Source organism: Lycium barbarum, chromosome 11, assembly GCF_019175385.1.
Source record: "Lycium barbarum isolate Lr01 chromosome 11, ASM1917538v2, whole genome shotgun sequence".
Lineage (NCBI taxonomy): Eukaryota > Viridiplantae > Streptophyta > Magnoliopsida > Solanales > Solanaceae > Lycium > Lycium barbarum.
The window spans coordinates 104,089,873-104,106,127 of NC_083347.1; the positions used below are offsets into that span (position 1 = coordinate 104,089,873).

Below are 16,255 nucleotides of genomic sequence, written 5' to 3' on the forward strand. Positions count from 1 at the left end.
CTCAGGGTATAGGTCGGCATCCTGTTAATTAGAAAGACAGCCGTCATAAAGGCTTCAACCCAAAGAAATAATGGCAAGTTTGCATTAAAGAGCAAGGTTAAACCCGTTTCAACGATATGTCTATGCTTTCGTTCTGCTACTCCATTTTGCTCAGGAGTATGTGGGCAAGAAATTTTGCCGTTTGATGCCATGTTGAGCCAAGTAGTTGATGAATTCTAAGCTATTAAATTCTCCTCCACCATCACACTGAAAGACCTTAAGTTTTCTTGAAAATTGATTTTCTACCAATTTTTGAAAGACGACAAATGTTGATAGGAAATCAGATTTTCTTTTTAAAGGGTAAAACCAAGTAAATCTTGTGTGATCACCAATGAATATGACATAATATCTTATCCCTTGAGGCGAAAATATAGGAGCAGGGCCCCACAAATCACTGTGCACTTTTGCTAAGGGCTCAATTTCTCTTTTATTTGATACTTGAAAAGGTAGCTTACAACTTTTTCCATTTGACAATTAGTACAAATAGAAAAATCTTTATTCCATCTTTTGACATCAATCAACTTATTACTATGCAAGAAACAAATAATTCTAGATGGGGGTGCCCTAATCTTTGATGCCATATGGTATTTGAATTCTTCTCATATGGTATTTGAATTCTTCTCTACCTTTGTAGTTGTCAACGCCTCGTATAATTTCCCTTCCAAAGCATACAAGCCATGCCTTCTACTCCCTTTTGCCAGAATTTTTCCCGTTCTCTTGTCCTTAACAATAAAACCTTCGTCAGTAAACTTAAGAGAGCAAGGATTATCTGTAACTAGTTTACTAATAGAAATAAGGTTTTTCTTGAGTTCAGGCACTACATATACGTCTTTCAGGTGTAGGTTCTTGCCAATATTTTTATTTCCTACATGTGTGATAGGCAATTTATTACCATTACCTACCATAACAAGATCGGTCCCCTTAAATGGAGAAGAATTCACAAGAATACCTGGAGATTGCACCATATGGTTAGTTGCACCTTAGTCCATGTAGAGATGATTATTATGTTGATCACCAAGAGACATGGAAGCTAGAGCTTGTGGTACTTCTTGTTGTGCCTGATAAGAGTAATCCCATCCAGGGGCGGAGCTACAGGGGTGCAAGGGGTGGCAATCGAACCCCCTTCGTCGGAAAATTGCACTATATATATATGGTGAAATTTTTTATTCATGTACAAATATTATTTTTGCATCCCCTTTACAAATGGAGATTTCGGATCAGTGGATGAGGCGCCTGTGATTGAGCTCACGGTCGCGGGTTCGATTCTCGGCAATGACACCTTTTTTAACATTTTTCATCCAGTCCCTTTAAAAAAACAAAAAAAAAAAGATTAACAAAAACTTAGTGGTATAACAGTAAAGCAAAGTGGTATACTTAGTGGAGGGATATTATTAATATTAAATAGCAAGTCCAACAAATAACAGTAAAGCAAAGACAAATCTAAAGGATATGGTCCAAATATAATCAATGAAAGCAAAAAGCAGCCGACCAAACATCACACCACTCCAACATTTAGGAAAGTTGTCGATCAGTCAACTTCGCCGGAGCAAAGCCATCGCACTTCCGCCTTCACTTCTTTGTCAACTCAATTATGCTGCTGCCTTCGCCATGGCTTCCAATTCCAAGGTTTTTTTTTTTTTTTTTTTCTCTTTTTTTTTTTTTTACCATACTCAAAATCACAACAAACCCATTATTGTTTCTTGTTAGTTGTTAATCAACCCATTTTGTGAAATGGGTAGCTGACCCATTTTCCATCCATGAACCCCAAGCCTTAATTGTTTTAGTTCTTAAATGTTGTTTGTTTGCAAAATTGGTCTTCTAGATATTTATTTTTAGCTAATAAAAGAATCAAAGTGTAGATTTTTATTTAGTAATCAATTCCCTTTTATGTGTGCTGGATTGTGGATTTGTGGTTAAGTTGTTTTCTTGCTTATTGAGACATTTGGTAGAGTTTTTTATAATATAGGATCATCTGTAGGCATTTGAAATGGGATATGCTTGCTTAAGGTTACTGTTTATTTTTTAATTTTCTTGAACCTCTTATCAAATTTTCTGGCTCCGCCCCTGCACAAAGATATTTAAAGTTGAAGTTAAAATGATTTTAACTCACTTTTTTTTTTCTCCGAGTAAAATTTATGGCTAAATAATAGTACATATATTTCAACTTCGACCAAATATACCAAAAGTTGGTACCTTAACAATTGAATAAGAATCTTGAGAACAATTTATAATTTAGCAAGAATCTCATTGTCATCATAACATGTAGAGAACATGATCACGATATAGAAAACCAGTGATTGAAACTTCATGAATGGACAAAACACTACAATCCGTGCAAATAAACCAAATTATTAGCAAAATTACCTTTGAATTTTTCAAGTATCACACAATTAAGTAAAGTGTTTTAATTCTTTTTGGTGTTTCTTTGCCATTTGCACCAAAACATGTGAACCAATAAAAAGAGTAACAAGTGTATATCGAGTCTTGAGGAGTTTTCTTTTGCTTTAAAACAAACTGAAACCTACTCTAGCGTCCTCTAGACATCAATAAGGCGTCAATTTATGCTTCTTTGTATTATTTCACACACACATACATATGGTGACGAATTTATAGAGAGAGAATACTGTCTACTAGTGGAAGCAAAGAATCTATGTTAATGGATCAACAAATTGAGATTAATATTTAAATCGTTAATTTGTTTATGAAAAATCTTTTCAGTCTACTAGATACTTAGTAAGCGTTTTGACATTAAAAATATGATATTCGAGAAAGAGTTTGAAAAAAGATATTTGAAAATTGAATTTATGTTTGAACATGCATTTAACTTTAAAAGAAGTAGAAGTTTTGTGAGTGGAAATCTTTTGCTGGTACTTAAAAAACTGGTCAAAACACTTTTCAAATTTAAAATTCATCTTCAATTTTAAAAAATAATAATAGTTCAATATATAACCAACTGCTATTTTTTAATTTATTTTTTATTTTTTATTTTTTAAAAAGAATCAAGAAAAACATTCATGTGCAAACAGACCTAACAGACCTTTAATACAGTGGGAAAATAACCTAATAATAATGTAGTGTAAAATAAAAGAATGACTTAGAGAACTCTATTATTAGAGACTACCTTAAAAAAATAAGTGATGATATAAGAACTTTAAATAAAGTGAAACAAAGTATAGAGAATTCATATAGTCAAAATCCTACTACCTTCTGTTCATATTTTATGTCGTTTTGAGATTGAACACACCTCTTGAGATATTCATTCACCCTAGAACAGTGGTGGAGCCATATGCATTCAACCGACACTCCTTTGTCAAAAAATTACATAAAAAATATTTTTTTATGTATATATACTATATGTTGAACTATCTTAATTTTGTCGTATATTTACTTTTTTTATATTTTGACACCCCTTAATAAAAATCCTAGTTCCGCCACTGATCCCATCTATAAAAACAAGAGAGTGTAGTGTGGTTGTTTCTTCCACAGATTTGGCAAGGGTTATTTTGTGATGTTTCCTTTGGCTGACTTGTTCCAGGTGGCATTGTTGAAAAATGCCTTTGGTTGTATCCTCCTCTATTTCCTCTTCCTCTTTGGCTTCCTCTTCCCCTAAAAGAGTTGTTGCGTCCTCTGCCTTGGCCTTGCATTTTCTGTATGGTGAAGGCTACTGTCGGTTCAAAGATATTTTGTGCCACTTGTTATTCGCTATCCTCCCTCATCTCAAAGCCTCTGAGAGAGTTTACAAACTGGTTAAAGGTTGGATATGGTGATTTACCCAACATCACAGTGCGAAGGATCTTGTATTTGCTTCCAAGATCTCTAGCAAAGTTAATCACTTTGCTATCTTCATCCAACAGTTTGTGTATAGCCATGAGACTATCACAAATTCCTTTAAACTCCTTTATATATTCGTCAATGGATTTAGAGCCTAATTTCACCGTTTGAAGTTGTTGTTTCAACTGAAACTCCTCGTCTTTACTTGCTTGCAAATAGGTATCCTCAAGACAATCCCATAGTTGTCTTGCAGTTGAACAACCTATAATGGCAAACATTGACTCTTCTGTCATTGTTCCAGAGAGCCAACTCCGAATAAGAACATCACGGTCTTCCCATTCAGCGAACTTTGGATTTGGATTGGCTACTCTTTTGTCATCTTTCACGGTTTTGGATGGAGGGTCCTCCTTAATCACTTTGTCGATTTTTAAAGTCTACATAAGTTGGAGGATTTGAGTCCTCCAAACTAAGTAGTTGGATGGTTTTAACTTGATAGGGAAAATTGCGACAAGCTGATAAAGAGAGGTTGGTTCTAGGGCTAACGTTGTGCTAGAGGAGGCGACCATTGTTATTTTGCGAGGAAAACGAGGGCTTCATGATCGTTTTATTTTAATGGAGCCAAAGCTCTGATACCATAAAGAAAATAAGAATTGGAACAAGCAGTTCTCATGAATTTCTATCGCTTTGATAATCAATACAAGTTGTTGCAACGTCTGTATATATGCACGTACATGAGTCCTACAACCTGAACAATTCTAGCTTAAGGTAGTTAAGTGTATATTGGAATTCTATACTATTTACACTTCTATTCTATCGGCAGCTAGAGTTAGAGTTAGGTTAGGTTTGATTGCCCCTAAATCCTAACCAGGTTGTCTTGCATATACATCGAATTTACCAAATCATACTAGAAACCTGAGATTAAGGGAGGAGAGGTTCTATCTATTCCTCCACAATTGTTGTTAGTAAGGTAAATAGTCTTAAGGGTATTTTATTGGTATAGTTATGTTTCCAAAGTATACTCCCTCCGTCCCATATTAGTTGTCCACGTTAGTATCAATATCGTCTTGAAATACTTGTCCATTTATAAAATCAAGATAGAATTAATTAAGTTTTTCCTACTTTGCCCTTAACATTAATTGCTTTTTAAAGTGCAATTAATTGGAGAGAGATAGGGGTAATGTAATAAAAATATACATTTATTTATGAGTTCCTAAGGGCATGTAAAGAGGAAAGTTGACAAGTAATATGGGACAGAGGGAGTAGTAGATTACTAGGTACTGCCCTATTTGGGCCTCTGATTCCTGGTTGAAATGGGGCAATTGCAAATTGCCCTTTTTTTGGGGTGGTCTTTAAATTTTGCCCTTCGGCTACTCATGGGTTCCAGGTTCGAACCCCCACACAGTCAAAAATTTTTAAAAAAATCGCAAGGCAGAGTTTAAATTTCGCTATGCCCCTACCGGCATACACGTGTGAAGGAATTACCAAAGTTATGTCGGACCCGGCATACTTATGCCAAGTCTGCCCATAAGGCATAAGTATGTCGGGTCCGGCATAACTTTGGTAATTCCTTCACAAGTTTATGCCGGGTCCGGCATAAAGTTTGCCCGCTAAAAGTTTGCCCATAAGTATGCCTCCACCGACATAAACTTGTTAAGGAATTATCAAAGTTATGCCGGACTCAACATACTTATGCCAAGTCTCCCCATAAGGCATGATTATGCCGGATCCGGCATAAATTTAGTAATTCCTTAACAAGTGTACGCCGGGTCCGGCATACACCCGACCCAAACCTTGCCTTGCAATTTTTTTTTTTTAATTTATGCTTAAGCGGGGGTTCGAACTCAGAACCTCATGATTTCTGCGTGAACGCTCAGAGTTGCAATGCGAAGGGCAAAAATTAAAGACCAGCAATATGAGAGGCATAATTTAAAGATCACAAATATGAGGAGCAAAATTTAAAGGCCACCCCAAAAGAAGGGCAATCCGCGCAAAAAAATGGGTTAAATGTTGGACTTGGAACTTAATGTACTTCATAAGACTAGCGGCCCGGCCCAAACACAAACTAAAATTGGGCCAATTCTCAAAGGAAAACACTACAAGTATTTCCAGTCATTATTTCCATGACATGTTGTTTATATTTGATGGGCAATTGCATTTTTCACTATCCTGAAACGCAAAATTGAAGCACAAAATTTATTTAGATTTTGTTAACATTTGAATTTTTATTTCTGTCATATCGGATTTGTAATATGAGAATGAGTTTCATCTAATTTATAAATCATAGCTGATTTCCTTTAAGTTTATCTGAGAACTACTAATTCTTTTAGCTTAAATAAGATTATCTCAGCGGAAGCAACATATACTTAAGTAAGACTAAAAGGTTACTCCCTCCGTTTAAATTTATATGACATAGTTTGATTTGACATATAATTTACTAATAAAGAACGGAATTTTAAAAAAATATGCGGTCTTAGTATGTCATAACATTGAAGTCACTGTTAGACTTACGAAACTTGTGACATTAAACATGTTAAACGCTTGTGTGACTAAAAACTTATATGTCATCAAGTATAAAATAGTAATTTAAAGATACATTACTTTTAAATTCAATTAATTAGCACTTCTATCAAACGGACTAAAAACAAATGTTGCTTACATCTACCGAGCTGAAGTGAGTACAACTACTTATTAATAATATGTATCAGTCTATTCTTTTCTTTTTTCCCTATTGGATCTCAAGGCCTACCATATTAATCGGGTCTCTAGTATTTTTTTTTCCCTATTGGATCTCAAGACCTACCATATTAATCGGGTCTCTAGTAGTAGGTCCAAGTTTTGGAAGACAAGTGAAATCTTAATAATATAAGCGAAAATGTCGAGGTCTTGTCAAAGCCTCTTCGATTATTGAATCATTAGTCAATATTTTTTTTTCTCGTATGTCTTTGTAGTCAATGAAAACAACAATAGATGAAACCCCACCCCACTCAGCTCAAGCCAAGGAGTTCCAATTCTTAAATTTGGAAATTATCTACCTAGTAAAAAAGATGGATTTAAGTGTCGTTCACTGTCATAGCAACTCATTTTTGGTATTTGGAGCAAGTCACGAAATTCAAAGTTTAGGGTTGTTCTTCAGTATTTTAAACTAGGTACACCTAAACCTGTTAACCGGTTAGAACCGGACCGGACCGGTAACCGGTTAACAAACCGGCCGGTTTCAGGTTAAAAAACCGGAACCGGCCACCGGTTCCGGTTTACCGGTTAAAAACCCGAAACTGGACCAATCTGGTTCAAACATGTCCAAAACCTCTTTTTTTACCTCTTTTTATTTTTATTTTTTGTATAGTATATATATATATATATATATATATATATATATATATATATATATATATATATATATATATATTATAGTATTTATTAGTATATTATAGGTATATTTACATATGTTATATAAGTTTATAAGTAAAGTTTATATATTTACTGACTAACAGGCTAACAGCAAGTCAGCAATACGGCATATACGCGTATATATATATTAAGTTATGTGCTTAAGTTATACTACATATACCTAAAATATACTTATATATATATATATGTTTAAGTTATATGTATATATGTTTAAGTCTTGGATCCCCCAAGCACAAGTCTTCTACCACTCTCTCTTCTGTAAAAATTCTCTCATAAATAAAAGTTTGTTTATATAAATTCTTTCTCTGCTGAGCACAACCTTCATCATTAAGGTATAAATTTTTATTTTTCTTTTTAAATTTTATTTTATTCAGTCCATGTTTAGCCTTATAGGCTAAATATTCCGTTGAATTACGTCACACTAGACTACTGAGATCATGGTAATACTGCTTTAATGCATCATGATCAAAGCCAAAACATGATGTTCAAGGTTAGGTAGAGACTGACCCAGGCGGACTGTTCATAACCAGGCGGTGGTCCTGTTGTTAGCTCGCTTAGCTGAGGATGGCGTTTTAGGGCGTTTGTTGAACTTGTTCTGGTAGGAACAACCCCAACGCCAGGGTTAGTAACCTAGTAAAACTGTTGTTACGTAGATGACATCATGCGGCGGCGCGATCCTGCATTCGTTAATAACGTCACACTAGACTACTGAGATCATGGTAATAATGCTTTAATGCATCATGATCAAAGCCAAAACATGATGTTCAAGGTTAGGTAGAGACTGACCCAGGCAGACTGTTCATAACCAGGCGGTGGTCCTGTTGTTAGCCCGCTTAGCCGAGGATGGCGTTTTAGGGCGTTTGTTGGACTTGTTCTGGTATGAACAATCCCAACGCCAGGGTTAGTAACCTAGTAAAACTGTTGTTACCTAGATGACATCATGCGGCGGTGCGATCCTGCATTCGTTATGGTATCAGAGCCATGGTGTTTCAGTAGTCATAGGTGATGTAATTCAACGACTTTATATCATGAATTTTATAAATCGAAAAAGAACTGCTAAAAATAGTAAAAAAGAGGAATATGATACTCCTCAAGAACTTGATCTGCTTAATAAGTGGACAATTCTTAAAATAGAACCCAGAGTAATATACCAAATGGGTCCTTTTGAGAAATTAGGTCTCAAACAAGTGGTAAAAACCATTGAAGAAACTATGACTGTAGATAGTGATCATGCTACCTTTAGATTATTATCTGACAGTGATTTTGCCCCTTATAGGTTAACCCATAGATTTATGCATATTGGGTTAGTTTAGGTTGCATTCAAACCTTTAACCTTAAGAGGTTTACCAGAAAGCTTTATAGCAGCTTTAAGAGACGGTAGAAATAGAAACTGGAAGAAATCCCTCATAGGGACAGTTCAAACAAGTTTGGCTTATAGTCCAGTTTATTTTAATGCTTATCCTAACTTGCAAGTATCCTTGCAAGATGACAATTCTTTAGATACTTTAATATTAAGTATTAAATTACATGGTTATGATTACATGCCAGGTACAGAAGTAATATGCATCTGTTATAGATATATTATAAACCATTATATACTATGAATCCCATGTGTAAAATCATGGATTTTAAAAATGAAACTATTTTAATAGAAACTAATTTTGGTAAATCCAAAATTATGACTCGAAGACCTATCAAATGGGATGAAATAGATTTTCCCAAAGAGTGGGTCATTGAAGGAGCAACACCTCCTCAAAATGTTTTTACTGAAATTTCAGAAATTGAACAGATCCCAGATGGGACAGTTAAATTAAGATTTCATGAACCATCATCTTTATTAGAAGATAATGAACATAATAGTGTTCGATCTAGCCTACCCAGATCTATGTCTTCTTGTCGATCTTATATATCTCCTGTTGATTATATTGTGCAGTCTCCATCAAGAGTATCTACTTCTCAAATTAGAGATACTGATTCTAATAGAATTAGTAATTTAAAAATTAACCAGGATAATATTGTAACTGGTATTAAAGACCCAGAATTGACTGAGTCAGATATGGTTTTCCAGATGTTTAATGGATCAAGTCCAAAAAATTGATTTTAGTCGGGGATCACCCGCAAGATTACAAATCAGTAAAGAGTTTTATACTCCTAAATGGATACCATTTAGAAAATGGTTTTTTGAAAGTTTCAAACCAGAGGAAACAATAGTTTTCCAAGAAGAATTTTATAAAGATCTTTCTAAAGCAAATAAGATTATATCGTTTGTGCCTTGGTTTATGGCAAAATATATTGCTAATTATATTCTGTTCTTAAAAGAGATTATAAATTATCCAGTGGAGAAATCGTTCATATTGTATTTCCTCCACAACAATCTTTTCAAATAGGCAAAGATGATAAAACTTTGCACTTTACAGCTTTTTCAAAATTGATTGAAAGCGATAGTTTGCCTGTCATAACTAAATATATTAATAATATGGTAAGGCAGCAAAATTATTCCAATATTTATATGAATATTTTGGGTGAACAAACACTACTAAAAAAACAACGTTTAGTGACGAACGTATTACGTCGCTAATCAGCATATATCTGTTGCTAAACATGTGTTGCGACGGATTAGCGACAGAATGTCGTCTGTTACAATTTTGCGCATTGCTAACCTATTAGCGACGGAAAAACAAATCCGTAGCAAATATAGCGACAGAGTAGCGACGTATGAAATCCGTTCCACATTATAGCAACGGAATATTTTGTTGCTATTGTTATGAATTCTGTGACTAATTTCATATTTCATTTCGTCGTTTTAGTAAATTCGCGACGAAAACCATTGTCGCTAATCCGTCGCAAAATATTTGAATTAATTGTGCCTGCATTTAGCGACAATACAATATTTGTCGCAGTCTGTAGCCTACTGTTTTCCCTCTAGCAACGACCAAAATCCGTCGCAAATCTGTCACAAATATTTTTCTTCCATTTTGTTTTTTTAAATGCACCTGTTGTAACATACTAAATACAAATTAATAAATACCCATAAAAATAACTGACATTCACATAAAATAATATTTATAAAAAAGATTCAAAATAGATAACGGAATCCTAATCGTTTAGTCCAAAACACCGACAACACCAAGCTATCAACTATCAAAAGAACCCACACATCCATCAAATATTGTTAGTGCATAATTTTGTTCTTTCCAGCAAAACGCAGATAACATAAAAAAATAACGCATGGGTGAAGGACTACGATATATTCTTCTCTTCCTTGTTCCCCCAGCAGCTTCGTAATATGCTTCACATTGATCAATATCAGACTGAGATTGTGATTTTTCCCGTAATATTTCTTGATATCTTTCCTGTAATAAGTAGTGAAATTAAAACATCAAGAATACTAACCATTCAATTTTACCAAATAAAAAGAGAAATGAATTCCAAAGATAAGGGAGCAGATATATTTATCCATTTTTCATTGGAATTGAAGTCTCAGGATGACCAGCAAAAAAGAGTTTCATACAACTTGGATATAAATGATCAAATATGTGCCGAAAGACTAAGGCTAAGCAGCTGTTTAGAATGCATATGGAGGCAGAAGGTTTCTGATGTGGAGAGGAGAGGGGAACACTACCATCATGTTCAAGTCCTTAAGGAGGAGAACATGGTGGTAATTATTACCAACTCTTTCTTCTTTTTTGCATGTTTGATCTCTACGTGCAAGCAAAAAAACATCAGAAGTTCAGAAAATTTGAAACTTGTTTGTGCTAATGATCCTAAGTATCTTGGAAATGAATTGGTACAAGCCTGTTTCAAAATTGATATCATACTACTTTCTATTGATCCTACATTTATAGGAAATGATATGGAAATATTGTACTTTCGTACAGTTGCTGGTGGGATATATAGCAGGATACTATATGGCCATGATCAGCAACAGGATTCTAGGAGTTCAAATTATGCAGTGCTACATATTTATTGTGCCACTGATCCTATTCATCTTGGATATGAAGTGATACAATATTGTTTCGCTAATGGTTACTCTAGTACATGGAATTAGAGCATCTGCTGCTGGTTTTTGTAATAAATAGTAGCATCTTTTTCTCATTAGTACATCATGCAATTCATATGATAACATCAAGTATGCAACAGTTCAGCAATTGCAGGTGTGCAAGGATAGTATCGCCGAATGATGCACTAAGGGAACAAATTTGGGACATTATTTGTATACATGGATATGAGTATGACCACCTGGGAAGAATAGCAAAGTGCAGTTTACTGAAAGTTGCTGCTGGTTTCACCATGGAATACTTCATCATTTCATTGCACCAGTTTTTTGGTTATTTTATGATCAAAATCTGGTTTTTATCATTGGTTATAATTCAAATTCTGGTTTTTATCATTGTAGTACCAATTTAAGTCATCTTATAAGGCTTTATACCAACAACGACAGCACCCTCTACTCCTGCACTAGAGGCTATTGTATGTACTGGTGTCTGCAATCATGAGTTAAACCATGGCATAAGTTGTGATCTACTCTATTTCTGAGGGGTTATATTGTAGACTAATTAACAAGAGTTAAAGAGCATAGCAAACCTTCAGAGCATTCTGAATGATTTGTACACCAATCTTTTGGTCAAAGTTGGTTGTAGTTAATTTATCTAACTCTTTTGCTGCGTAAAGAAGAGCAATGCCACCACCTGCAAGGAAAAAAAAAACATTACTCATCTCTAACTATTTAGTTATTCCCAGTTAGCAAGGGAAATATGAGAGTGCAATCACCTGGAACAATTCCTTCCTCCACAGCAGCCTTTGTAGCATTCAAAGCATCGGTGACCCTATCTTTCTTTTCACCAACCTCAGCTTCACTAGCTCCTCCAATCTAAAAATCAATCCAGCAAAAATTAACATATATTGTACAATGGCATGTTTATTGAACTAACAGTTGCAACATGTAGTACTCGTTCACAAGTTGCAAACAAAAGGCATACCTTTAACACAGCGACACCTCCTGAAATCTTAACTAGTCTTTCCTGCAATTTCTCCTTGTCATAGTCAGAAATGCTCAGTTCAATGGTTGATCTAATCTGCAAATACAAAGAGCACAAGTATAAGCTCAACACCCCATCACTACTACAAAAAAGCCTTTTAACGGCAAATATTTAGTGGCTAGTAGCTAATTGCCGCTAGTTTCTTCTCTAACTAATGTACTACCGACAATTAAATGTTAGCCGCTAACAAACAACTTTCGGTGGTCTTGAACTATTTGCTGAATGAACTGGTTTACATACTGGAGAAAGAAGTCAGCGCTGCTAAAAGTGATCAAGAAACTTCTTCACCAACATAAAAGATTGCAAATGGACCAACCAGTGTTCATGCTAATGGTGTTAAGAAGGATCCCCAGGCTTACATACACGCACAAGAATTTCCAGGTAAAGCCTGCTTGTCTTGGCAATGCTGTCATTTCTGGTAACACATCACTTGAAATGTCATTAATTATATTCCCCTTATTTCTTTCCTTTTTTAGTTTCATCTCCCAGACCTATTTAAGCTGGGTTGTCTAGTACTCTGCACTTCATGATTGGGTCTTAAATTTAGTCTTGCTATGTACTTTGTTCAATCTCTATCTACAAACAGGACCTAAAGTATATTTTGAATGATATTAATGAACTGTTGGTATCCAGTAAGGATCTGCTTTGAACCCATACTTGTAATGACCCATGCTACATGCAAACAATATTATATAAGATATAAAATTAGTGAAGCCCACTAATATAGTCAGAATGACTTCTCTGTTGTCATTGATGTTGATCTTCTTGAGTTCAGTTTTTTTAATCTTTATAACAAGACAAAAACAATGTAAAATAATATTGTCTCCTTATCCAAAAAAAAAGTGAACTAATAGTCTCTCCTTTAATTTGATGATGGTTACATGATGCCTGGAAAAAAGATCTGGTAAGAGTTGCAGTTCTTTTATCTAATTTTATTACCTATGATTCTAAGTTAATTTAGAGTTAAGAGTTAAAGGCAATACAAGGTGATGATAACTATAGTTATCTTATCTATCTTACACTCCCCAACTTTATGTGAAAGAACCTCAGTTAGGAAGGCACACGAGTTTATACCAAGGTAGCTTTAATTTTAGTGAAATACAAAGCCCTTAAATCTGATGAGCACTATATTTAGTTGTAAGCTCTTTTCCCTCTTCAGCATTCTATCAGAAAATGACAATAGTTTTAGTTATCAGAAAATGACAATAGTTATAAGATTCAACTGTTTAGGTTTTTGTTTTTGTGTTTGACACTTTGGAATTATGTATTAATAGTTGTTGATTGATTTGGATTATGTCAGCAAAGAAACTGTTGCTGCCTCAGTGTTCTCCAAGCTCCAATAGCATAAACAAGGAGTAAAAAGAAAACAAGGCAACTAATTTCACTTGTGCTTCATGGGAACGAGTTGGCACGGAACATTGGAAGTTTGGCCAACCAGAGAGCGAAGCTTATTGACAGCTTCAAATAATTTTCAGCTGTACAATTTAGGTTGCATATGCCCACAACGAGTACTTTCACTGTGTTACTGTTTGATCTAGTCTAATGACATGCCTAGATAACGGCTTTCATGTTTTCCATTTTTAGAAAATTAAGAGCTTGTGTCTCTGATATTGTTGCATTTTTTTTGTATAAATGGAAACATAGATCCAATAAATGACCAAGTCAAATGAAAGACAACAGAGTCTCATCACAAACCATCAGATCAACACAACATTTAATGTACACATGTACGAAAATAGAAGACTGTAATTTGCTAAAAACAAGAACATTTCACCAAAACTAGATTCTTAGCATGAGTTTTACTTGAGCACTAAGTATTCCCTCCAAGGGTCAAAACAATTGAACTTTACATATCTGGAAACTACCTAACATAACAAGTACTATAAGTCACAATATTTTATACTAAACATTGTTTACATATAAATATATGAACAATCTATGTAACAAACAGTGTGTATTCACTAATGGGGTTGAATTGTTTACATATAAATATATGAATAATCTATGTAACAAACAGAGTGTATTCACTAATGGGGTTGATAAAAAATTAACCTTTGAACCCATAGTGACTTTAACAACATCAGCAAGTTCTTCAATACCTTGAAGCATTGCTGCTCGAGCTTCAACACCAAATCTAATATCCTTTGCAGCATAACTTCTACTCCAATTTAACCTTCCACCAATCTGCAACAAAAATCATTTATAAACAGACAATCCAAAATACAGCTCTTCTTGATCTATTCCAAAAAAAAAAAGTATCTTGCAAAATAGTACTCACTTGTTGGGTGTTGGTTCTTGCCACTCTGTACAAAACAAGAAAATGGGTATTTGTTAAAAGTAATAAAGATTACATTTTTCTAACACAAAAAAGAAAAACAAGAAAATGGGTATTTCTTAAAAGTAATAAAGAATACATTTTTCTAACAGAAAAATCCAAGTTATAAAATGTGAATATTACCTGGCTTTGGAAGCAAGATTTGCTACAAAACGATACATTTTGCTAATGAGAAATGTTGCTAAGAGAGAAGAACAAGGTGAAATAACTTATTGAAATAGAAAATATCATTCACCTTTTAGTTAAAAAAAAATGACAAACTGAAACAAAAAAAAATCGAGTAAGAAACCCAGTTCACTAACACTGATTTCAAATCACAGAATATAAAGAATGTTGAATTCTTCAAGCTTTTTCTCGACATGCAACGAATTAAAATAAATTTTAACCACCAAATAATATTATCCTACAATATTTAGCACAAACAAAGGTCGAATTTCCATTTTCATCAGATTTTGGCCGAAATAGAGATTCCCAACACTTAACCTTCAAATAAATTATAAACCCAACAGTTTTCAACACACCCAACTTCGATTTTAGCCCAAAAAACACTTAAAGACACTCTGGCCTTTAGATAATAAGCAAGAAAACACAGATATCTTAATTTCGTTTTAGATTTAATGTCAGAAAACACAAAGAAGGAGATAAAGAAGAAAGAAACTACCCATAAAACATAGAAAAATCAAAACATACATTTCCTTTAGATAAAATTTGCAGTAGAAGAAGAGAAAAACACAATAGAAACCCTAGATTCACATTATTTTAATCTATGTTGTGCTCTCTCTCTATGTTAGCAATTTCGCACAGTCTATCTCTTTATCCGTGTTGGCTGCTGTGTTTGGAAATGAAATAATGTGTACCCTAGCTAGGAGATATCTTTTTTTTTTTTACATTTAACGACGGAATAGCGACGGATTTTATATTCAGTCGCTAAATAATACATTCATTTCTTTTAATAATTAATTTTGCGACAAAATATTCCGTTGCTGCAAATATATATTTTTTTCTAGAAAAATTAAAGGCCTAGCGACGGATATTTCGTTGCTGAATCCGTCGCTAATTAAAAATAAAATTTGTCGCGCCTCTTCTGTTGCTAAATCTGTAGTGAAATTTAAGGCGCCAAAAATTCGCGCTAATTATTAGTAACGAAACTCAGTTTTTGTTGTTAATCCGTCACTATATAATGAAATAAAATTTTAGTTGCTTTTCTTGCGACAAAATGAGAAATCCGTAGCTAATCCGTCGTTAATTAGCGACAGAATATGGTCTGTCGCTAATATTCCGTCACTAAACGCTGATTTTTTAGTAGTGAAATATTTTCACTCCATGAGAAAGTTGATAAACTTTTAGTTTGTCTTAATAAGACGTCTACTTCTGATAAGGAGAAACAGAAGGAAGTTGTTGCTACTCCAAGTATAAAGCCTCCTCATGAGATTCATGATTTTAAATTGAAACCTTTATCAGATTTAGAAAAACTTTTAGATGAAAAGTTTAAAGGTCTAAAACTCAGTCCTTTAATAGCAGAGGATAATGGATATTTGTCTGATATTGATTATAAGGCTCGCATAGCATCAGATATTAATAAAATTGATGAATATTATGCTTTTAAGCCTACGCAGAGGATGTATTATTATCCTCGTTCAACTCCTTAAAATGTTTTATTAGA

At 34.1% G+C, this 16,255-nt stretch overlaps 1 protein-coding gene across 1 annotated transcript; it reads right to left on the reverse strand.

The window, feature by feature from the left end:
• Positions 1-10,258: 10,258 nt before the first annotated feature.
• On the reverse strand, positions 10,259-12,670 carry LOC132620051 (chaperonin CPN60-like 2, mitochondrial). Its single transcript, XM_060334776.1, has 5 exons — positions 12,621-12,670; positions 12,198-12,339; positions 11,989-12,088; positions 11,803-11,906; positions 10,259-10,571 (listed from the first exon to the last, which is right to left on the reverse strand). The coding sequence occupies exons 1-5, from the start codon at positions 12,668-12,670 to the stop codon at positions 10,353-10,355; spliced, it is 615 nt and encodes a 204-aa protein (XP_060190759.1). The 3' UTR covers positions 10,259-10,352.
• Positions 12,671-16,255: the final 3,585 nt, after the last annotated feature.

Bases quoted from the DNA above. Each gene is read 5' to 3' on its own strand.
- LOC132620051 (XM_060334776.1), bottom strand. From the start codon at position 12,670: ATGACAGCATTGCCAAGACAAGCAGGCTTTACCTGGAAATTCTTGTGC. The intron at 12,089-12,197 runs GTATGCCTTTTG...ATTGATTTTTAG, and splicing joins GAGGTGTCGCTGTGTTAAAG to ATTGGAGGAGCTAGTGAAGC. The intron at 11,907-11,988 runs GTGATTGCACTC...TTTTCCTTGCAG, and splicing joins GGAGGAAGGAATTGTTCCAG to GTGGTGGCATTGCTCTTCTT.